The sequence below is a fragment of the Sebastes fasciatus genome, chromosome 8 (assembly GCF_043250625.1).
Source record: "Sebastes fasciatus isolate fSebFas1 chromosome 8, fSebFas1.pri, whole genome shotgun sequence".
NCBI lineage: Eukaryota > Metazoa > Chordata > Actinopteri > Perciformes > Sebastidae > Sebastes > Sebastes fasciatus.
Window position 1 is genome coordinate 23869205 of NC_133802.1, and position 24240 is coordinate 23893444.

General features: G+C 40.6%; 2 protein-coding genes across 4 annotated transcripts; both read right to left on the reverse strand.

The window, feature by feature from the left end:
- Nucleotides 1-2738: 2738 nt before the first annotated feature.
- Nucleotides 2739-7709, reverse strand: asb8 (ankyrin repeat and SOCS box containing 8). Of its 2 annotated transcripts, none has more exons than XM_074644491.1 (4): nt 7594-7709; nt 6100-6276; nt 5909-6013; nt 2739-4783 (listed from the first exon to the last, which is right to left on the reverse strand). In XM_074644491.1, exons 2-4 carry the CDS (start codon nt 6226-6228, stop codon nt 4148-4150), a joined length of 870 nt encoding a protein of 289 aa, XP_074500592.1. In that variant the 5' UTR covers nt 6229-6276; nt 7594-7709; the 3' UTR covers nt 2739-4147. The 2 variants fall into 2 exon arrangements, with proteins under 2 accessions (XP_074500592.1, XP_074500591.1); XM_074644490.1 differs by lacking the exon at nt 7594-7709 and adding an exon at nt 7316-7454.
- Nucleotides 7710-9162: 1453 nt separating this feature from the next.
- larp4aa (La ribonucleoprotein 4Aa) lies at nt 9163-23055 on the reverse strand. Of its 2 annotated transcripts, XM_074644488.1 has the most exons (17): nt 22503-22710; nt 19729-19846; nt 19388-19546; nt 17980-18067; nt 17746-17882; nt 17559-17662; nt 17336-17446; nt 17181-17234; nt 16866-17075; nt 16254-16357; nt 16014-16055; nt 13643-13861; nt 13482-13536; nt 13215-13373; nt 12980-13119; nt 11973-12198; nt 9163-11641 (listed from the first exon to the last, which is right to left on the reverse strand). In XM_074644488.1, the coding sequence occupies exons 1-17, from the start codon at nt 22623-22625 to the stop codon at nt 11249-11251; spliced, it is 2442 nt and encodes an 813-aa protein (XP_074500589.1). In that variant the 5' UTR covers nt 22626-22710; the 3' UTR covers nt 9163-11248. The 2 variants fall into 2 exon arrangements, with proteins under 2 accessions (XP_074500589.1, XP_074500590.1); XM_074644489.1 differs by lacking the exon at nt 16014-16055 and having other exon boundaries at nt 22503-23055.
- Nucleotides 23056-24240: the final 1185 nt, after the last annotated feature.

Here is a 24240-nt window from a genome sequence, read left to right on the forward strand (position 1 = left end):
TTTGCTGTGGCAGGTAAAACTTTCAGCAGGTGGCCTTATATTCCTTATATTAAAAAATATATATTTTTTAAAACAATGCCTAAATTTTAGGGATTAGGGTTACATGATATATTCTATATTTGTACTGTCTGGTACCACTGACTCAGTGTTTACAGTACTAAAACCTTCTAGATAGATTTCAGAAGTGGCCAACAAAAAAATGGAGTGGCTGGTAGAAATGTTCAGTGACCTACCACATTGGCAGGTGAGGAAGAAACTTAATTTCAGACCCTGCAAGTAGGCTCCTGATTTTCAGAATTTTTTTTAAATTGGACCTAACATGTATACACAGGAAAATATTGCCTTTGTCAATGTACACGCTGGATAAAAAATTATAGATAAAAATACGCAAGTTGTGTCCTCAATATGTGGTAGAACTGTTTAAACATACCCCTTGCCCTATCTCAGGGGTCAGCAACCTTTACTATCAAAAGAGACATTTTAGGCAAAAAAAAATAAATAAAATGTCTGGAGCCGCAAAACATTTAAGTATTGTGATGAAGGTAACACAGTTTATAGTCTAAGTATATAGTATACAAGTCTACTGCAGTGAGGGCCCAAGTGCAAATGTGCTACGGAGTATTAGGGCCACATTTGAAAAAAATCTGAGATTTCCAGAATAAAGTCATAATATTACAAGAAAAAATTTGTAACATTACGAGAATAAAGTCATAATATAACGAGAAAAAAAGTTGTAATATGAGGAGAATAAAGTCATAACTTTAAGAGAAAAAAAGTAATATTGCGAGAATAAAGTCATAATATAACATTACAAGAAAAAAAGAAAATAACTCGGAAAATTACTACTTTATAATATTACGACTTTTTTCTCTTAACTTGTGACTTTATTCTCATAATATTACGACTTTTTTTCTCGTAAACCTATTGGGGGAATTTCCCTTACCGAAATTGAGGATCTAAGAATGGAGGGAGGGTGTCATAATTCTGTACAGAATGTAAAGCCCATTAAGGCTAATTTATGATTTTGTGATATTGAATTGACTTGACTTAAATGTATGCAGAGTGCTGCTGTACATGGAGGATGACTATTGTTACCATGTCAATACTTTTGTCTTTTTCTACATAAGTGGTTAAATTATATGTTTCCCTGTTTGAATTACTGTTGCATGATGTGTCACAATTCACATGACAAAAGCAAATAGTTGAAACTATTGTATGAACATATGAACGTTGAAAAAGAGGGGGGTCTTTTCCCCTCTCGCTGTGGTTTCCTTCCTGATATTCTCAGCCTATTCTCTCTCCTTGGATGTGAACCTCCTGGCTGTGGCAGTACAAGGCAGCGTGGTGTACAAGCCTAAAAACACAATAGGCCAACACATTATTAATAATACATAGAAATAAAAGCTGCTGCAATGGTTGAATTTGAGATTATGCTCTTGTTGTGTGTTTGAAATGCATAAAGTGTTAAAGACGAGGCATCTGATATAATCCACAGCAATTTGTACGTAACTTCACAATTTTCCTCTAATATACAAATAACACTAAAATTCTCATTCAAGGGCTGTTTAACAAGACAGTGAATGTGGATCCAGATACAAGGCCAGAGAGACCTCTAGTGGATATTTTGAGAAATGAATGTGCTAAAGTTAACTTTTGTATTCCTTGTAAACATTTTTTTTGACCATTTTAATGTTTTGCTAAAGTTTTTTGGGGGGCTTTTTGCCTTTATGTGATAGAGATAGTGATAGTCATGAAAGGGAGAGAGAGGGGATGAAATGCAGCAAATGGGCCGCTGCGATAAGGACTCAACCTTGGTACATGGGGCACCCGCTCCACCAGGTGAACTACCAAAGTCACCACTGTTTTCACAAAGCGAATACATTTTAACAGTGTCAAAATAAATTACAAAAAATCCTTTTTGATGTGTTATTTATCAAGTAGTTGAAATATCTGAGAAACAGCTGTAAATGTTTGATGTAGTTTCTCATATTTGAGCTCCTCTGGTCCTCTCATTGTAATGACTGTGATTCAGTCTAAGGATGAGTGTGATGAGCTGTAATTATAATGTACAGACACTAAGTGATCACAGCTGCATTCAATCAAACACTAACAAGAAGACGCTATTTCACATCTAATACAGCCTTTTCTTCATAAAGTTAATATTCATGCTGTTGTATATAATTATGTTTGACCCAGCAGATAATGTTGTATATTACTTAATATTTTCCGTGACGAAGCAACATGTGTTCCTGTCATTGTCACAATGAGATTGACATCAAAACATTGCCATGACACGTATGGAAAATCTTAATTTGAAAAGCATAAACTGTTTTGATTACGAAAACAGGGAGATTTAATCAAAGTGTATCAAAGGTGCAGGAGAAGCAGAGGTGTAAATAGTTAAAGTAATGATGGCATTTAGGTTTGGTTTTCAGCTGTCATGCATGCTGACTCACTGTCACACTGTGACTTACTGGGACACTTGAATACAACGGAGCCATTGTTAATGTTATCAGTGTTACCTGTGCTTTTCCTGCTGCAGTCAAGAGGTCTGCTGTGAAAAAGGCCCATGCAAATAAAACCTCAATCTGATTCAGGCCAATAATGTGAAAATGACACAGCCAATTGTTTCAGTAGGGTTTCATAGCCTACAGCTGAGCTTCAAAGTAGTGTTTACTCAGGATTTGTTAGATGTATTATAGCTGTCCGTTCTTTGAAAAACAATGGAGAGAAGAAAATGAATTGAATATAAAGGCATTTACTTTCATTGACAAAGAAAAAAGCACTTTTGCAGGTGTACACAAGACATTATCTAAGGGGTTAATTAATTTTACAGCAAACAAAATCAAGCACAGAAATGGTCAGATTTCAAACAGATACCATAACAAACCTAAATACACTTAGAAAGCTTATTTAGCAAATCTTTCAAGGACAAAAACTTAGTAATCATGCCATTTCATGTTTCTAACATCTAAACATTTAATTTAAAATAAAGTATTTTTTAAACGTATGCTGCAAAAATTTGGACAACTGGGAAGCACCTTTGAAAAGCCAAACTTTTGCAAGTTAAGACTGAAAAGATCCACTGTAAAAAAAAAGAAAATTTTATTCCTCCTTGGCAACAGCATCCTTCTTTAAAATAAAGCCCAAATAAATAGTAAATCGCATATGACAGCAGCCATGTTGACATCACTTTTATCAGCGCTGAACATTTTCAGAGGGCTAGATGGAGGTTGTGTGCCTGGCACATTTTGTGAAACCAATAATAATATTCTACAAATAACAAATAAAACTGTTCCCATCTGGCACAATCTTTTCTGTTCTAGTCAAAGTGTAAGCTATTTTTTTCTTTTCTTTTTCGTTGGTATAGCAAAAATGATTGCATTGTGAGTTCAATGGGACGTCATTGAGAGAAAGACGGCGACTCCAACTATCATATATACTACGTAACGTTTGTTCCCACTTCAGGAACGGCACCCTCTGACAGCATCGTTAGACATTAGCCCTCATTCATAAACCTTACATTTAAATCTAATCTTACAATGAGCATACATTTATTTTACCACCAAACTCAACATTTAAGATTTTCCACATGCTCTGTGACAAAACATAATAACATGGTATTTAAAATGAATTAAAATGCAACATTTAATATACTTATTGTAAATTTTGCATATGAAAAATTAATATATTTAAAATGTCAAAGATGCTCTGGCTCTCAGCTGGATGATCGAACACAACTAGCTTCAGATCAATCCCTTTGATGAAGCCCAACAACCCTGATGTTATAGGTTCTTTCTGTACTGCATGCAGGGTGGACTGAGACTTTTTTAACAGGCCAGACTAGAGTTACCAAAACATGCATACTTTCTTAGCTGTTTTTAAACAATATAAACATGGACTGGTGCAGTCTGCTCATTTAGATGTTATCCAACTACTACATGATAAAAAAAAAAAGACTTGGAGAGGTTTGAACATCTCTCCTGGGGCATAAATCTGTACTCATTTGCAAGGTTTGATAAATGAGGGCCACTGTCAGACAATATCCTATAATTCAACGGAGACACTTCCTCGCCAATAAATGCTGTGATGAGCTTTCTAATAATCAGCCAGTGAGGTCTAAGAGCTCCCCAGTGGTTTCATCAGCTCAGTCTCTCAGCAGTAAATAGTCTTTGATCGTCTCTGGTAAAGGAAGCTCTTTTACAGCCGTGGGGAGGAACTGGATTCCGAGACTCTGACGGACAGCGCAGCGTGCCAGAGAGCGCAGCGTGGGAGCATGAGCCACCATGTTGGTCAGCCTCGCCAGCAGCTGGGGATCCTTACTCAGCTCCCTGGGAAGGGTGCCATCAGCGCGTCGGATCTCAAACCGCCCTGCTGCCCGGCACAGCAGCTCTAGGCACTCCTCCTCCTGTTCAGTGCCCAGGCCCCGGGCCAACAGGGCAACCAGTCGGGAGATAGGGGTCTGGCCCTTCAGGTTGGTCACGTGGACCTGGGCTCCGTAGTCTAATAGCACTTTGACACTCTCCAGGTTGCCCTTCATTGCTGCCCAGCTCAAAGGTGTGTCATTGTTGTAGTCCCTGGCATTGGGACAGGCCCCGTTCTCCAGCAGGGCCCGCACACACTCTGGGTTATCTTTGAAGGCGGCCCAGTGAAGTGGAGTGTCCTTATTGCCGTCCAGGGCGTTTGGCAGGGCCCCATACTCCAGCAGCAGCTCCACGCAGCTCTCATCCTTCTCTGCTGCATAGTGCAGCGCTGTACGGTTATATCCATCCAGAGCATTCACCTGATAAGGAAATGTAATGTTAGGAGCAATGTTATGCTAAGGAGTTAACAACACTTTGGGCCATATTTCAATTGTGCAATGACCAGCACAAAGTGGTCTGTCTTAGGCGCATGGACTGTGCACTTGACGTGTTGGTTCATGTATGTGCAGCAGCACAAAGTGCAAAGGGCTGGCTGAAGTGGAATATATATCAGAGGGTGTGGTAGTTGGGCACCAAAATAACACTTTCAAGGTCAGGAAAATACCAAACTGTTGTAGCACTGCTTGCACCGCCACAAACAGAGGCCTTCACTTCAAGGCTTGGTTCACCCAAATTATGCTGGAACTACTTTCAACCAAATAGTCTCAATGAAAACTGTTCACAGTGATTATCTAAAGTAACAGGGACACGGTTTCTGAAAGACATGTTGCTGTTATATATTTTTTTTTGCATATTCACCTTCACTGGACAATCAGTAGTGAAGAGGCAGACGGGAAAACGGAAAAAGAGAGGGGTATGGCATGCAACAAAGTTCCCCAGCTAGGGATGTGGCATACACTCTAACTATTCACGTACCAGGGCACTCTGCTGTTGAATTGTTTTTAATTAAATTTTCAATTTAATAAGCACTACAAACAAAACCTCCTGTGGGTTCATGTGGAGGCATACATTTCAAAGATAGACATCTCTATAGTAGGGCTGGACAATATGACGATAACGCCAAAACCATGTAAAAATGACTATCATATATATTTTTGTACATAGTTTCTATCGCGATTTAGGCTAGGCTTATATTTATTTCCTGTTTTGTTTTTTATAATTTCACTTAAAACTTTTATGTTCATTTTGCATTCAAGTTCTTAAAATGAGAAAATACTATACTTTTCATTCGTCAAGTATTTAATTCACACAGGAGTATACGAAAATAGGCTGTATTCAAGTATTCCAGTATTCAATTTCAGATGTCAAAGCTTTCTTGAAGAGTTGGTCCCGTGCGATGGATTACCTATCACAAGCAAAGTTCAACTCTCTGCAGGTCGACTTTCATATCATACAGGGGCTGTCTGGAGGGTAGTAAATTAATCTGAAATCTTATGGTATGCTATGGGGAATGGTTCAGTGTGAAGGAGTTATCTATGACATACCTCTGCGCCCTTCTCCAACAGCAGCTCCACACAGTCAGCATCAGCGACCATACAGGCACAGTGCAGGGGCTTCAGCGTGCCATGCATCCGGTTCACATCAGCTCCCTTAACAGGAGACAAACGATGTCAATATAACTGATGACAATAAGAGATATTTCTTATTTGAAGTCGGACTGGAAGATGAGGCCTACCTTGCGAATGAGATCCTCCACGTTGTCGTGTGGGAATGAGCGAATGGCTGCGATGGTGCGGATGAGCCGCTCAGACAATGAGTATTTACTTTGAATGCTTTGCATGATGTACCACATAGTAGAGCTCATGTGTAACTGAGGACCATGGCACCCAGGCCGGGGTGACACTACGACACGCTGAAACACAGTTTTCAAGAAGTTGGGGTTAAAAGCTGTAAGACACAATGGAGATCCCTGGGCCTTAAAAATAACACAGTAAAACAATAACACATTTAAAAAGTCCCTCAGGTTTTTTTTTGTTATTTTGGGTGAAAGACCTCTTGTTATGTAGAGGAAAGGAGTGTGTCACACCAATATTTCATTATTACATGCTTTAACATAGAAATGCACTTATTCCTGCACAATTTTACCAGCAGTTTGCAAATGTAGTGTTGCAAAGGGTTGTTTCATATGAACAATATAACAATATTGTGACAAAAAGTATGCACATACTGTAGAAACCTTTACTGTTATATTGAATACTGGGGGTCCAGCAATATCTCCTTTTATTTGGGAGTTTGTTATTAATATAACCTACTTTTTAAATTTAGAATGTCAAATTATATTTTTATTTTAATGTTAAATTACATTTTAAAAGATCCCTGAATTCACTTCTTATAACCAACCAATATGTCCCTTTGTCATGCAGGTCTAAAGGCCTACTATGATTTTTGCTTGATGTTATGGTGTAACATTATGTTTATACTGTTGTTAATATGAGAGCAGATGCATGACGCTATTCTGATATCAGATCAGTTATATCAGATATAACTACACGTAAACAAATGACACTGACAGCTAACGTTAGCTCACTTGACAACATGCTCCACAACAAAATAAAACAAAGAAAAGTGATGCACGTTTTACATCAAGTGACAAAAATAACAGATAACTGGTAATATAGAAATCACAAAAGCTGCTTGACGCTGTCGGACTGGTTTAGAGTAAAACAAAAATGTACCCCGGCTACATGTTCACCGGCAGCTAGCACCAAGTTAGCTCGCTAGCATGTATCCACTTAGCTAGCTAGCTAACGAGCTAACGTTAGCATCGAGGAACAATCGACACTCGTAGGCTAAAACACGACTGACATTCACTTTAAATACTTGTTACTGCGCTTTCAAATCATCTTCGCATCAACCATCGACATATTACCGATGCTAATTAGCCAACGTACCGTTTTTGTCCACTGTTTAAAGGCTGTCAGGTTACCGTAGTGACTGTCTGCTGCTCGGCTCGACGTAAACACACAGAGCGTCAGAGCTCGCGACCGCGACCACGCCCTCTCTGCCTCGAGCCCAACTGGCCCCCTGGTTTTAAACTAACGGTCGCTTTTTAAACCAACGGCCGCTTTACTTTACTGCTGCGAAACTTAACATAACTTTATATTTTCCTGTGTATACCGGCTTTTACAGTGTCTGACTGGAAGGAACCGTCTTTACCAAGTGGACTTACTTTCCCAAAATAGGTACATATCCCCCGGCATGCCGGGAATGCCTCCAGCTCATGACCATGTTGAGGTAACAGTCGGACAAGTGGCTCCACTGATCACTGCAGACTGACAGGTGAGGTCAGGAGGAGCCTCTGGTGGACAGACAAACAAACAAGACACCTTGCAGACTATAAACATTTATGTTTTCAGCTTTTTCTAAAGTCACAGCTTTATATTTTATCCGGGGCTGTAGTAGACACAACATGTCAGAAAAGGAGCGCAAACGGCCATGATAAGTTAAAGGTCCCATATTCAATTTACATGAATATCATAACAGAGAAAAGCAGCAAATCCTTATGGAGGACCACAAGAGTCACGTAAATGGTAATAATAATAAATAAATTAAAAAAAAGAATAATTGATTATTCAATTGTTGCAAGGTTATAAAGTCAATAATGGATTAAATAAAGCAAAAATGTAGCTTTGTGTCTAAAATTTGAATTCAGTCGTGAAAAAAAAGTGGTGATATCAAACTGCTTGTTCCGTCCAACCAACAGCACAAAACCATAAGATTTTGAGTGTATTATTGCACGGAACAGTGAAAAGCAGTAAAGCTTGACAGCTGAGAGGCTGGAAGTAGAAGATGTTTATTATTTTTCCCATATTCCCATATTGTAAAAAGTGAGATTTTCATGTCTTTAATATTATGAAGCAGATTTAAGTGCGATATAAATACTGTTAAACTATCAAAATGCTCAATATACGGAGAAATACACAGCTTGTATTCAGAAATTGCGCGTTTGAAACAAGCCGTCAGGATTTCTGTCCATTTGTGATGTCACAAATTACAATTTATAAACCATTTGTTTTAAACATAAACATTCTAAATGTGTCAGTTTATTTCCTGTTGCAGTGTATGTGAATGACATTAGTTATTAATCAATTAAATGCTTTACTATTTACATGACTCTTGTGGTCCTCCATAAATCCTCAACAAAAGCTGAACAACAACTGAATGTTTCTTTCATAAATTACTTAAATTAATTCTTCAAAATATGTTGAGATGTATTTTCTGTCAATTAATGAATCTGTTAATTGTTTTAGCAGACTATTTGACCAACATTCAGACCTTCATTATGCAACTGCATCCTGATTTTGACAAGGTATCATGAGCCAGAGGGTTTGGAGATTTAGATCAAATTAAAGCTGCAAAATTATTGTGGGTCTCGTGAGCATTTTTTATCTCGCAACACAACATGCATGGATGGATGCAGACATATGGCAATTTGGCACAGTCAGAAAGACAGAAACTTCTCACTTACATTTGAAAATGAAACCATTAGAATACGCTTTAGTTAACGAAGTGGCTCAAACCCCACCCGAAACCTAATCCTTTGACTTGATGAAACTTGTCGGTGTCAGGGCGTAGTCTAGAGTGGTTGGAGAAGTGAACTGAAGACACATCCAACGCCTTAAAGTACTTGGAACAGGCTTCACTGCTGATTCATTTGGATAACACGCTGCAACCCATTCGACCGTGTGTAGTGTACGTTGAAATCACAAGATAGCAGAAAGAAATGTGACACTGGAAAGCCAAATCAAAATAATTTATTTTTGGTGACATTTCATACAGTTCTAGGATTGTGTCTCAAACACTTGGTTGATCCATTACTATATTTCCTTTTGCCACCCCAACCCGAATTAACAGAAAAATAACCCAAACATATGGAGGGGGGGATTCCTGTAGGTATTTGCAAAGCCTGTTAACATCAACCATATGCTTCTAAAATGATTTCACATTACTCATGAGTAAGATGCTTTTTAAAAACAAGTTAGTGCATTTATTTAATTAGACTAAATCACTAGCTGCTCATACTCATTAATGAAAAAAGAAATAACAGCCCATGTGATTGGTTACTCATTTTACTGCATTACTAAACCCAAAGTCAATGCATCAAGTATTTTCGCTCAGCTGACATCTCCAACAGTATAAATGTCATATGCGTGATTTTATTTTTTGCCAATGCGATTTCACACAACTTTGGGGAAACCAGCCTACCAAGATTGGGAGAAAAGCGTTGTGCATCAGAATTAAAATAAATAAATTTTTAAAAAGCAATACATACAGTGAGTCAAACTTCAAATTCTAATCTGTTTTTCCAAAAATTAAAAAAAGGAAAGAAAAAACTAAGAAAAACAAACCAGCAAACTCACCCTAAAAGCACAAAACAATCTGGTGGATACCTGCTGTCAAAAGCCTCCCTCTGTAAATTCAGTACTAGAACAATTACATTCTCCCACACACATTTTCTAGTGAAGGGTTATCACAATATAGCATAGGCAACTACACCTCTACAGCTTCTTCAAAATCCAGTTTCACTGGGCCAAAAGTTTCCCCAAGACTACATTATTTAGCAGACCTCGTCAATAAAAATCAAAACTTTATCCTAGCACACTATGATCGTAGGCAGCTGGCACATAGCACGTGAAAATGTTTTCTTTATACCCACGACTTGGCTGCCAAATATCATGTAGCCATCACCCTCAGCTAACAGCACTCCTCAGTCTAGTTTTGACACTATGCCATTGTTAAGAACAGTTCACAGATATAAGCTTAACCTGGATATCCTGTGATGATGTAGAAAAGCCAAACCTCACCTAAACCAACCAGGCGCACTGAACAGTCAAATCTTTATCTTTAACCTATTTCTTTTTTTTCTCTCTTGGAAAACGTCTACCAAAACAAACATGTAAACAGAGAACCTGACTGATTATCAACAATGTTCTGAATCCATCAGAGCGGGTTCAGATAGATGGATAAAACTTAACATGAAACACTTTGGACCAGGCTAGCAGGTTCGCCGTGGCTAACAGGCCAGCGAGCACCCCCAAAGTGGATTTCGGCTTCAAACAAAACCACACATCTGACTTCGGCGTACATCGACAGTTTCTGATAATCCGACTGGTACAATTTAAGCCAATCATGAACCAGGAAATACCACCATTGAACACATTTCATTAATGTACATTAGAAGACCACACCGTCCAGTTTCGGGACGATGATTCTCTGATGTAAAAATCATCCATTTCATTACATCGGTGCAACAGCACACTGTAGCACTTCAATCAAGTTGCTTGACAATCAATGCATACACAGACATCAATCAACCCTTCAGTCATACTTGCAAACCTAAGCACACAAGAAAAAAAAACTGATGTCTCATTGCGTGTTAGTGATATCTTTGTATATGTACATGACATATATGCATGTTCTTTTCTTCTTAGTGCATATTGTTCTTGCAGACATCTATTCTTTAAAATAAAAAAAAAAAGGTAGAGGGCCGTTTACGCGGCCCAGCATCCCACCTCTCCCTAGCAGAGCATAAATGAGTCGGCCTCCAGATAAATCACACTTAAATTCATTTAAGCATAATGCCGGAGGCCAAAACAATTTGTTTCCTTTTCAAATCACTCATCAAAAGTTCTTCGGGTGTCATTTTGCCCATTAGTCCTGGATGTCCCGGTCTTATTGTCATTTTAAAAGCTTTTCTTTGGACAAGTTCCAAGGGGGGGAAAGGTGGCTACCATAATGTTGTTGCTTTTATGTTATTCATTTTTATATAATTATATATATCCATGTATATATTCATACATCTTTTTTCTATTCATATCAAGTTTTTACTTTGGCGATACTGGTGGGATATTCTGCTCTTTGCCAGTGTGCCTGTAGCCTCCCTGTGGGGAGGTGCGTCGGGCCGGAGGCGGGCGCCTCTGGTCTCGAAACTTGAGGCCCCCGTTGCCTCTGGGGCCGTTGCTGCGGTAGTAGCCTTGAGAGTCACGTTCACGTGGTGGTCGGCTCTCCTTGAATTCCCATCCCCCCTCCCTGTCGTGGCTTCTCTCTTGCTTATCTCCAGGACCGCTGCTGGAGCCCGGCTCGTCAGCCTTGTTCACGCGCAACTCGCGTAACGGCTGGCCCGATGCGGTGCCCGTGGAAGCGGGGGCAGGGGCCGCAGGCGGAGGATCCTTTGGTGGCCGTTGGCACACCTCGGCGTAGCTGAGCTTACGTGGCTCCTGAACCAAAGTAGGGAAAAAAACACAATTTAAAAAAAGGATATGACACAGACAAAGAGATTTGTACATTAAATGTCATGATTTCCACGTCAAACCCTCAGATCTCATAATCTTAACGCTCATCGGGGTAGGAGTGAACGTCCTGGACGTTTGGTGGGAAAGGCCAGAGAGAGATAACAGACAGAGAAACTGAAGAATAGTGACAGGTAGAGAGGAGAGAGAGAACCAAAGCCAGTCAGTCCACTACCTCACTTCCCTCTATGCGCAAAAGAGGTCATCATCGGGAAGACAATTATGCTCAAGTGCAGGCTGTCATCACAAAGATTCTCACCTGTGCGGGGGTGGGAATAGTGGCTGCAGCAGGGGCCGGCGTGCTGGGAGTCGCTGGCGTGGAGGCGGCGGCAGCAGACGCAGCAGTAGCAGTGGGCTGAGGCCTGGAGCTAGGCACAGGTTGTGTGGCTGGGGGCGGGTTCACGGTAGTTTGAACGGGCGTGCGTGGAGCCACTTTTGGAGTTGGAGGCTCTGCCCGTTCAACCCTCTTCTCCTGACGAGTGATACTGTCAGAACAAGAGATTCAGACATTCAAGTGACCATTTTAAGATTGATACAGGTGTTTGAGTTCAAGCTAATATCCTGAATAGGACTGTCATAGATACCGTTATAACGCGTTAACGATAATTTGTTTTAACGCCACTAATTTCTTTAACGCATTAATGCAACTTGCTCAGTTTTAAAGCTAGAGTGAAGATACTGGTATCATATGAAACTAGAAAACCTAAGGAATCCATTGGTCCCATGTAATACTAGGATGCTGCTCCAAACTTTAGCTAAATTTTGGCAAGTAAAAACTGGCATGGCCATTTTCAAAGGGGTCCCTTGACCTCTGACCTCAAGATATGTGAATGAAAATGGGTTCTATGGGTACCCACGAGTCTCCCCTTTACAGACATGCCCACTTTATGATAATCACTTGCAATTTTGGGCAAGTCATAGTCAAGTCAGCACACTAACACTGACAGCTGTTGTTGCCTGTTGGAGTTTGATTTGAGCATATTTTTATTCTAAATGCAGTACCCGTGAGGGTTTCTGGACAATATTTGTCACCGTTTTGTGTTAATTGATTTCCAATAATAAATATATACATAAATTTGCATAAAGCAGCATATTTGGCCACTCATGTTGATAAGAGTATTAAATACTTGACAAATCTCCCTTTAAGGTACATTAACAGATACAAAAATATGTGATTACTCCCCATTATATGGACAATCATGTGATTAAATATTTTAATCGATCGACAGCCCTATTCCTGAATTGAATTGTCAGAGACGGTCGTACCCAGGGGCCGAGGGTCCAAGTGGTTGTATAGCAGATTTCGCTGCTGCCAGGGCAGGACTCGAGACAGCCACAGCCTCCTCTGTGACTGGGGGTTGGCCTGTACCTGGACTCACTGTGGCTTCTTTATTGGCTTGTTCCGTCTATAAAAAGCAAGGAGGCGATGCACATTACACCAATGAAATCTCAACAATACTCAGTGCAGTTTATCAAACTGTTAGTCTTAATTGCTTCTTACCTTGTCCCTGTACAAACCGCGTACAACATCTGACATTCGGTTTTCCAGCACTGGCTCTCCCTGTGTACTGACCACGCATCCAGGAAGAGGTGGGAAATTGGTAGCAGCCAAGTCAAACTTGGGTGGAGAAACTTTGACCTCTGCCAGCGGTACGGGCCTCTGAGAAAGGAAATTGAAATGGAGCCAACAAACAGAAAGATCACGAGGTGGTTCACGCTTTAAATACAACACACAAGTTTAAAAGACAACATGAACGTTGGTATTTACCGCAATCCGCTCGTCTTCTCGCCTCCTCCGTGTTCCTCTGTAGGTTGTGCTCCGTCTGAAATGCAAATAAAATGATCCGTCAACAGCAACTCGGTCAAGTGTCACTGATCAAGTCACAGCTAATGAACAGCAGACATTACAGTCAGGTGAAATAGGTTTACCTTCCACGTCCAGCCATGCCGCCGTCGTCACTGGGATCCGAAGAGGAGGAGAGATGTGAGAACGCTGAGCTCAGGTCAGAGGCTGTCTGGACTGGGATGGTGGTGGCGATAGGAGTGGGGGGCTGCGGGCTACGCAGTCCAGTCAGACTCTCCAAGGGGACAGGAGTTATAGACGCTGAGGTCACCTCACCTGTCCTCACCTGGGGCTTCACGTGGTTTCTGTCGCAGAGGGGAGAAGGTAAAGATGAGCACGGTCAGCATTAAGTTGAAAATACTCTTAAGGCATACTGGTAACCAGTGTTTCCTTTCCAGTTTGCAACCAGAGTGTTGAAAACTTGTGACAAAAATGGTGTAAACAATACACAAAAGGACATCATGACATTGTCCTTAAAGTAACTTTACCAATCCTGTTCTATGATACATAAATATGTGTGAATGCTATTAATATCTTAACACCTTGAAAAATGTCCAGCAGCTATTACAGTTAAGCAGATCTAATTTAATGACATGTTACACGACTGTATGGTCCTATAAGTGGAGCTTGTGTTTGGACATTAATGTCATCACATATAGAAAACCGCACTGTAATCACAGTGGTTATGACATGGGAACAGACAGCAATAACCCCATATTTTAAAACATGTTATTTGTTGTGGGTCCATGAACAATTTTCAGATAATTGAGGCTGAAGCAGCTAAGTGGAAACACTGGTGTTCACAGTTTGCTGGAGGAATAAGACAGCATGCTGTGTCCTCGGGGTGATTGTAGACATGCAGGAGAGGGGGTTGAAGCTGCAGAGACTTTGATGGCAACATACTGAACGTGTTGAAATCTGCAACCAATCTTAAACTCATTGAAAAGAGCTATAACGCCCATGTAAAAGGTCTTTGGACACCAAGTCCGTATTTTTCGTATGCGTTTTTTTAATCTGTCATCCGGTAAAGAATCGGTACGCACAGAACCCTTGCACGCCGAGTCTGATGTGCTTTATTATTCCATTCGTTGCGAAAATTTGCAACACAAAACTGAATTAAGTACGTGGGTGCAATGGATAGTGCTAGTCGAAAACGGGGCTAATGAATGAATGACATTAGCAAGAAGCTATCGCTTAGCGGCCAAAAGCACATCCCTACTGCTTATCTCTCCTACATCCTTTGTTTTGTGACCATCCCTGATTCTGTGCTGTTCTTCATTCACCTGCCACAATCCATCTTTAAATTCTACATCTCTGTATTCTTTTATTTCTTTATTTTAAAGTGCTTTGTGCTACGAGGCGATTGTTTATGCCATTTTGGATGATGGAGTTTGCACGGACGGTGGCTCCGAGTGGTCAAACAACCCTCTTTTGGCTTTAGACGGATGCATAAAAAAACGCAGAAAATCAAACCCGCTCCGAAAACTTTAATGACGGACGAATGTTTCGGAGTTGCTGTGTTAACATGATTGACACGTGAGGTCATATTTATTTTTAAACGTGCGACAATTTCGGATGAAAAAAACCAGACCTAATGCAAAGACCCTAAGACCTAGACGGGCTACTGAGACAGTTATTGTTAGACGAAGACCTAGCAGTGTGATTATCATGGACTGATCTTCTCATTAGTCTTTGACCCTCAGATCTCATAATCTGAACGCTCATCGGGACGCGAGTGAAGCTCCTGACTTTAGAAGGGAAGGACAGAGAGAGACAAAGAAAAGAAGAGGCGAAGATGAAGAGGAGAAAAAGAGAGAACCAAAGCCAGTTACTCCACTCCCTCGTTTCCCTCTATGCGCATTTTGATCTCATCATCGGGTCTGATTTGAGAAGAGTCCAGTGAGAGGTTTCTTTGTGAAGCTGCTTTTTCCACTACAGAAAACAAACTTGCAAAGTTGTCATCTCTTTGTGAAAGATTTACAGATTAAAGCTCGACAGCTGCCTGAACTACTCTCAACTCCAAACTGTCAGCATTTCTTTGTTAAAGAATAACAACAACACAGGGCATGTGGTAATACAATCACTGACGAAGAAAGGAGCAGTAAAACTAAGAAAAAAACAATGAACAAATAAAATGGGTGGTTAGTTGTGATGGAGAGAAACGGTTACATGTAATAATGTCAATGCAAAGAGGACATTTTGAAACCACGGTGGCCATAAATGGAAAAAGCCAGTTGCTCGGAATCAGATAGCAGCTGCCGCCGTTTAGTAGGCAAGTCTGCATTTATCAAATGACAAATCCAGGATGTCCATTACCTGGCAAGATTTACACATGGATGAAAAGGGTCATGGCCATAAAAGTGACTGGCCCAGTTATGGATTTAGTCATTTGGCTGTTGCAGTATGGTAAGAGATGAGGGTAGCGATGAAGCTTATTTTACAGTATAACAGTGGTACCTGAAGGCATTTATTACATTCTTTCTTGAATAGAGGGGGACACTGTGGGGACAGTAAGAAGACAGGGAGTGAAGAACAATTCCCTGCTGAGGTCACATTATCTTTAGACAAAATTGAACTGCAGGTGATCTGATGTTCACGGTTTAACACTGTGCAAACAATGACACAACTGGTAAAATATTCAAATTAGAATATGTTTATGTAAAAACCAGACAAAAAGAAACTCCAACGGCATCTTACCGGTTTCTGTTGAATGGGCGAGTGATATTAAGAGAATTGGAGCCAGTTTTGTAGTGTCCAGCAGAGCCAAATCCATTCACAAAGCTACTGTTGGGAAACGGTGCCTGCACGAAGGGGAAAAAGACAGTATTTACAAATCCTAAATCATGCAATATATAAATACCATTTGTCAAGTTATTTATTCAGTTTCTGCCATAACGACCAAAAAAAAAATTCCTAGAAGTGAACAACTCTTTAAAAGGGCAGGTCCTTTATTTGGGGGGTTTGGTAAATGTATGTTTAAAAAAAAAAAAAAACAGAACAGAACGCAGATGGACCCGCCCTGTAAAACACTGAATATTTTGACTTACTCATTGTGATGCAAAATATTGTTTATGTCTAGTGACAATTCAAATTGCAAGAAAAGCACAACTCATTTGAATTCACTCAATGCATGTCCCTTACAACAAACAAGATGGCAATCAATTACTGCCGGCGCACAACTTGTGGCTTTCAAGATTTATTACATGCGTCACATTTTACGCATTTAATGCTGATGACACAGAAGTACACGGGAGATGAATATTTTCAATTGAGGTGCATGAAGGGTGAAGAGTAGCAGGTAAATCTCACCAGAGGAGTTTCAAAATACGGTGTGGGCGTAGTCGTCCAGGTGGGCGGTACAATGCCATAGACTGGGTACTGCTGCTGGGGGTAGACGTGCTGCATGTAGAGCGGAGAGCTGTACTGGGACTGGCTCTGGGACTGCTGAGCGTACAGGCTGCTGTCCATGCTACGGTAGCCATTCTTTGCAAAGAATGTGTTGATGGCCTTTATCCTGGCCTGTCAGCATCGAAAACCGGGAAAAGAGCAAAGAGTGAAATAACTAAAAACAACTTCACAAAAGGAACTTTTCCGAAATGACAAAGGACTTTTAATTTAACTCACCATAATGGGTTTTCCCTGAAATGTTTTTACTTCCTCTCTCAAATACTTGTATGCCTAGAGGAGCCAAAGGGAGAATCATGAGGATATTCACGGTGCAGCATGTCAACTGAATACTTCAGACAGTGTAAAGAAAAGTGCAATTTGACGTGCGTTACCTGTTGAGCATCCGTGTCTGATTGGAATGTGATGTACCAGTTGTTGTTGTGTGCGAACTCAACACTTATCACCTTTGGACAGTTGTCATTTTTGAACAGTGACTCCACTTCCTGTGAATTACATACAAAGAATGGTCTCATACTTCAGGTCGACATCTACATCCTCACTACAATCTGATGCTTCCAAAGACAGGCAGGCAGAAAGGCTACAAGTTAGCTTTACCTCAACAGGTGTGGTTTCAGGGACCTCCCTCAGGATGATAATGCACCGCTTGTGATTAGGACGCACTTTCTCCCCTTTCTCATCCACTTGGACCATAGGAGAGGCTGCGGGGAATTCAAGGTATTTAAATATAGACACATCACATGCAGATCGTTTTAACATACACCTTCTTATACTCTCCACTTACATCTCAACACATCCAGGATGAGGTCCATGTCAGTGGTGAGGACCTTTATGCCCTCCATGCTGGCTATAGTCCAAATAGGGACAAACTGGTCACTGTCCATCTGGGACATCAGGTACAAATCCTTTGAGAGGTTTTCCCTGAATCACAAAACAACAAATCCATGTAGATTAGCCTTCTCTCTCAAATTCTACAGTATGAAAAGTATAAAAGGTTTTTTGAGTGCTCGTCTCTTACCTCGAGAAATAAAACTCCAGCTCCTTCTTCAGAGACTCTCGTAGATTCTCAGAGGAGATCTGAGATTGTTCTTCAGGTTTGGAATCCACTGAGAGACGAAAACAAAATGTCAGCGGTAATCTGATACAACTGTTCTTAGAGTCTACTTTTAAGATGCCTATTACATCACTGTCATAGAGGTGCTGTTAAGGTGCTAGATGCCAGATAGGGAGCGTTTCTATTGTCTCCGCACGCACAGCCGGCTATGTTTTATAATTGACAGGGCTGTCCCGAGTCGACTCTAAGACGGCACTTCAAACCGATGAATTCTATCAATGGCAGTCAGGACATCAAGCCATCTCACCCAATCTCAGGAGATAAGCTGATCATGGCTGTAGAGAGTAGGCTGCCTCATTACCTTTTAATCAGTCATGTGAGTACTATTTAATAATGAGTATTACTGAGCCTGTGAAAACAGGTATGTAATGTATTTTGTGACTGTTGTTATGCGACTCAAAGTCTAAGGTCTAATAAAATATACTGCTGTGTTGCATTGTGGGTAGTACCCCTTTAAGCAAAGGGTCTTATGAAAGGTGACAACCAGTCTGAACAGGTCAAACAATCGGAATCGGAACTTGATAACTTTAAGGTATTGACCGAAACAACCCAGTATCAAGTAGTATCAAAAGCTCTCCAATCAAACAATACCTGCAATCGATCCTTTTGGTGCCCAGATCTCGAAAAAGATGACTGTTTCAATCACAGCAAATTACTGCAAGCGTCTTCGATTTATTGCAACGTGTGATTGGCTCACTGCCACAGCTGCAACCTATACAGTCGAAATTGACTGCTTGCACACAATGCCCTGAATACAGATGTCTTAGCCGATGGCTAGCAGCTAAAGGTGCTTACAGCATTGCCAACGGAACCGGAGGGTGGCCGTTACGGTTCCAAGACAATGCAGTCCCGCAAACGTGGGTAGGAGGAAGGCATTATCAGCAGTAACCAGCTGTATGAGTGCTGTGCAGCTATTAGCTAACCATTGGGACACACACAGCTTCCATTCAGATGATGGGTATCAAATGAAGTGCTCTATTGGTATCGGTATCATTTTAATAGTACTGGTACTGGCATCGTAATTTTTTTAATGATACCCAGCCCGAGTTAGCACTCAGTGAAATCACCTGCTGAGGTGATTAGTTGGTATGAAAACCTTCAGACTGATTAAGGTCAATGTGCTGCAGTGGAAAGCAATAATCCCAGAACAGTACTGTATTTAAACTGTGGAGACTGTTTATGTTAGACCATACAGTTTTATATCCCATCAACACTAAAAAGGGATAAATGTAATGAAAGAAAAATCTATCCTTAGTTGCCGTCACAGTTGGTGTGTGGAGTCGACTGCTGCATGTGATGCGACGTGACTGACCTGAGGTCCCTGTGGTGGACTCAGCAGGGGAAAAGCCCAACTCTGGAGGGTCCATTCCATTTACTGCTATCTCAGCTGTTGCTGTGGAGCTGCTGTCATCCGGGGCCGTGAATCCCACAGTGTACTGCTTGCCCCCAGCAGACGAAGGCTCAGAATAACCTGCGAACAAGGTAAAGAGTTTTTCATTCAGAACCAACAACAGAATAGTCTTGTTTTTCAGGGATGCTTCACCTGGTCTATAGAAATATTTTTTTCACATTTTCAAGCTCTGTAAATGTGAAAAAAATCAATTGAGAGTTCTCTGATGGATATTTAATTGGGCTGATGGAAGTGTATCTCACCCTCACTGATGTCTGAGGGGGGCCAATGAGGGCTGGTGGTAACAGCCTCGCTGGGGGCCGCAGGCATCTCCTGCCACACCTTGGCATTTGGGTTCAAACCAGCGCCCTTAGAGGTGACCTTCAAAGCAGAAACAGCAGGATCAGGCAAGTTCAATTCATATAAATATTAAAAAGCAGAAGTGTGTGCATATTTCCGCTTATTCAAACATTTTACACAGCCACAAAAACACAATGTAGACACTAGTTTGCATTTTTAACACACTACAGTACCCAGTATGTTTGGTATCTATCCCGTCAAGCCACTAACACTCATTTGTTTATCAATATAAATATATTGAGTTACTTCATATAGCCAATATAGAGCACTGAGCAGAAAGCACCAGGCATCTTCAATGCATTAAATAAACCTAATAGCTGTTAAGTGTAAGACCCAATGGCCTTAGGAAACCTATGACTATCAAGGTGGAAATCTGATGCGAACATAACCTGATGTAATTATGGAAATGGACTTGGAAAATAGAAACGTATCAAATAATAAAACACTAGTCGCCTAATGCCACCATTATGTTTCACCAGGCAAACAAAACACTTAAAATACATAATAAATTCATATAATTAAAACAATTGACAAAAAATGTGTCAGGAACTGAAATTAAAATGTGCCTTTTGTTGTTTGGATAAACATTACAGCAATGTTCTCCAACATCTCCAACAATGTGCAGGACTGAGAGCGTGCAAGCTGCAGCCAACCATCACTACACCTGCAGCTGAGTTCACTGATTACATTAACCTTATGTATGGGGGGGGCACTAACTGAAATCACCTGGTGAAATCTTAGGATGGCGGGAACACCTGCATACCATTGGGCCTCCATGGAGTCTAACTGGAAACCAGAAGTGCTATGAAATGAGCCACGGAGGGCCCCATGATCCCCCCCCAGGAGAATGACTATAAAAGCCTTGTGTAACCACCAAGTCAATAAATGTTGATAAAACAACAAAACATAATGTTAGGAGTACTTTGTGTTACTTTCACCAATATATTTATATTTTCAATGCACATTATTTAAGGATTTAAGGATCAGAACTCTCCATATCAAAAGGGCCGTGGACTGGCTGGAGAAATCCTGACCCTGCAAAAGATCTGTGGCCAAGAATAGATCACATACTGTACATATTAAGGCATACAGACACTGATGTGGAACCAACTGTGGATTGTGCTTTTATCCATAGAGTTGATGACAGCTGTGTACTAACTTTGAAACTCCAGTTACTGTCAAATTTTACCAGCTTCTTCTTTTAACAACTGCCACCTGCTAACAGATCCAACCCCTTTTTATAGCTTTAAAGCACTCTGTCTGACAAGTACAGCTGCCTCAAGACACTTCTCTCTCTCTCTCTCTCTCTCTCTCTCCACCAATTAAGACTGAGACATGGATGTGAACCACACTGTTAGGCCTCAGTGTCATTCAAAAGGACATTTATGTGCCGTGCAACTTGACACATGGTTTACAATGCATGCTTCTGTGTTACAGGCCGAGGCCAAGCCAAGTGAATGTCAGCTGACTGCGCTGCGCAGCGCAACACAGGCCAGGTATTTGCAACGCATGTCTCTGCTAGCTAGCTCAGTTAGCTTAGCTTAGCTTAGCAGCACGATTAGCTAACAAGATAACCGTTAGTGAATGAACGTTTACCCTTCCGCCAATCATCAAACGCATCGATCACCTAGCTACATATATCGATAACGACTCAATCAGTACTTTCCTGATCACAAATACTACTATCACCAATGAACAGCTGTGTCATAACTGAACTTGTAGGCTAATGATTACTCAGCAGACTACTTAATGAGCTCGCTTGTGAAACAGTGGCTAAGCTAGCATTAGCATTAGCTAGCTATATGTAATTGCTGCAGTGGAGATCAGGCTAAAGATAACGTGTGTAAAATGACCTGCAAGTTAGTAATTAGTCGTGCATTATTCATTTAATTTTAATTCTCACAAAGTTCCACATTCACAAGTTGTAAATTTACCCAAAAAAAGCATAATTTCTTTGCATTTATGAAAGAAATGGATCCATATCTGTTAATTTCTTCTTCCTCACAAAACAAAAAAAGCAATGACAACAATGAATGTATTAAATATCTTTTAAAGTTTTTAAGTGAAATTATTGTCATACTCTTGCGTGGTCTCTTTTTATTTTATTTTATGTTGGTTGTTTCATTTTCTGTTTTATGTTTTGGCATAGCTCTTTGTTTATGTTTTCTCTTTCTATGCTTCTGTATGTAAATGTTTTTAATGTTTTATGCTGTTACTATGGATACTGTCAAGTGCTGTGTCTGAGACTGTATTTTTTGATAATCAACATCACCTGCAGATTAAACACTAAGATTACACAAATAATCACAAAGTCAATCTGACAATTTTAGTATCTTAAAAATAGGTTTGTTGTGTTAATCTTAGCTGTTGCTTATACTGCACTAGAGCTTTTACTCTTGTGTGTTATATTCCATTTTAGTTTCTATCCTAGCTTTTTTTTAATTTTCTAATCTTTAATGTTTTAATTATGTCTCAATGTTCTTTTGCACTTTGTCGCAATGTTCTTGAATGTTTATGTAAAGCACTTTGAGTTGCCCTGTAGCTGAACTGTGCTCTACAGATAAAGCCTCCTTGCTTAATGAACACTCATGCTGCAGAGAGGGGGGGCGTACTGTGCTAACAGGTCCCTCAATGAGCTAGGTAGCTTAGCTTAGCTTAAAGTAGGCCTCAGACTCACCATGCCGCCTGACCCTCCCTCCTCCTCGCGCCCCAGCGGCGGAGCCTCGTCCTTCGGTCCGGGATCAGCCTCCTCCTCCTCCTCCTGCAGCAGCGGCGGCTCTCCGCTCTGGTCTGAACTCATCAGCCGCTCCTCCTGACTCACCTCCACTCCGTCTCGTTCTCCTGCCACCACCTCCTCCTCCTCTTCCTCCTCTTCTCCTCTCCTCGCTGTGGTTCAGCAGCAGAGTCTGGTTCTCTCCTGTTCCGACTGTAAACTAGCTCACTAGCTAGCTAGCCGGCTAGCATGTGGTGGTGGATGCTGCTAACAGGCTAAAGCTAGCAGACCTAGCGTGCTATGAATCAACGGACTAGCTAGCTAGCTCAATGAATCAAACTTAAGAGACTGATATAAGTAGAAGCGACGCCAGAACCATGCCTCTTCTTCAGACCACAAGTCCCCGCTGCTGTTTACATCAAATATCAACTATAACACCACACACCGGCGCATTCCTGACCGGGCAGACCGGAGCGGACACACTGGGGACACGCACCTTCCTCCTCCTCAGAGCAGCAGCAGCAGGGCAGCACACAGTCCGCCGACGTCCCGGCAGACACCGCGGCGAGGTCCCGGTGACCTTCTGCAGGAACGATTTCCTTTTCCGGTTCCATACTGTAGTTTTATACAGTATTTATTTAATTTTTTGAATTGCCTTTATTTCACAAACTGGTCAAGTATACAGAATAGTCTAGGTATACTTGGCTTATACTGACAAATAGTCTAAGTATACATGGCTTATACTGACAAGTATACAGAAAGGTCTAAGTATACTTGGCTTATAATGACAAGTATACAGAAAAGTCTAAGTATACTTGGCACACACTGACAAGTATACGGAAAAGTCTAAGTATACTTGGCTTATACTGACAAGTATACAGAAAAGTCTAAGTATACGGAACAGTCTAAGTATACTTGGCACACACTGACAAGTATACAGAAAGGTCTAAGTATACTTGGCTTATAATGACAAGTATACGGAAAAGTCTAAGTATACTTGGCTCATACTGACAAGTATACAGAAAAGTCTAAGTATACTCGGTACACACTGACAAGTATACGGAAAAGTCTAAGTATACTTGGCACACACTGACAAGTATACAGAAAGGTCTAAGTATACTTGGCACACACTGACAAGTATACAGAAAGGTCTAAGTATACTTGGCTCATACTGACAAGTATACAGAAAAGTCTAAGTATACTTGGCTCATACTGACAAGTATACAGAAAAGTCTAAGTATACTTGGCACACACTGACAAGTATACAGAATAGTATAAATATACATGGCTCATACTGACAAGTATACAGAAAGGTCTAAGTATACTTGGCTTATACTGACAAGTATACAGAAAAGTCTAAGTATACTTGGCTCATACTGACAAGTACAAGTATTTGGCTTATAGTGCCAGCTGGCATGAATTTATCTTTTTATAATTCAACTTTAGAATAAAAGTAGATGGAAGTGACCTTTTGTTATCATTTTAAATACAAAAAACGGCAAACACAGAAAGTATTTTAGTCATGTACTCTTGACTGGGGTTACTCCTCAGGACATAAATATTGTAATAAGGCCTTTAATTATTTATTTTTATATTACCTTTATTTCACAAACTGGTCATACAGGTTCAATTACAAAGACATGTGCAAAACTGTAAACTTTTTTATTTAAAATTATTAAAAAAAAGGTCACTTCCATCTACT

What these genes read in the sequence shown, in the direction of transcription:
- larp4aa (XM_074644488.1), bottom strand. Translation starts at nt 22,625, where the DNA reads ATGAGTTCAGACCAGAGCGGAGAGCCGCCGCTGCTGCAGGAGGAGGAG. An exon ending in GTCCACCACAGGGACCTCAG is followed by an intron (nt 18,068 to 19,387) that starts GTCAGTCACGTC and finishes TTCGTCTCTCAG; the next exon opens with TGGATTCCAAACCTGAAGAA. An exon ending in CTGAAACCACACCTGTTGAG is followed by an intron (nt 17,447 to 17,558) that starts GTAAAGCTAACT and finishes TGTAATTCACAG; the next exon opens with GAAGTGGAGTCACTGTTCAA.
- asb8 (XM_074644491.1), bottom strand. Translation starts at nt 6,228, where the DNA reads ATGAGCTCTACTATGTGGTACATCATGCAAAGCATTCAAAGTAAATAC. An exon ending in TGGAGGATCTCATTCGCAAG is followed by an intron (nt 6,014 to 6,099) that starts GTAGGCCTCATC and finishes TCTCCTGTTAAG; the next exon opens with GGAGCTGATGTGAACCGGAT. An exon ending in TGTTGGAGAAGGGCGCAGAG is followed by an intron (nt 4,784 to 5,908) that starts GTATGTCATAGA and finishes TTTCCTTATCAG; the next exon opens with GTGAATGCTCTGGATGGATA.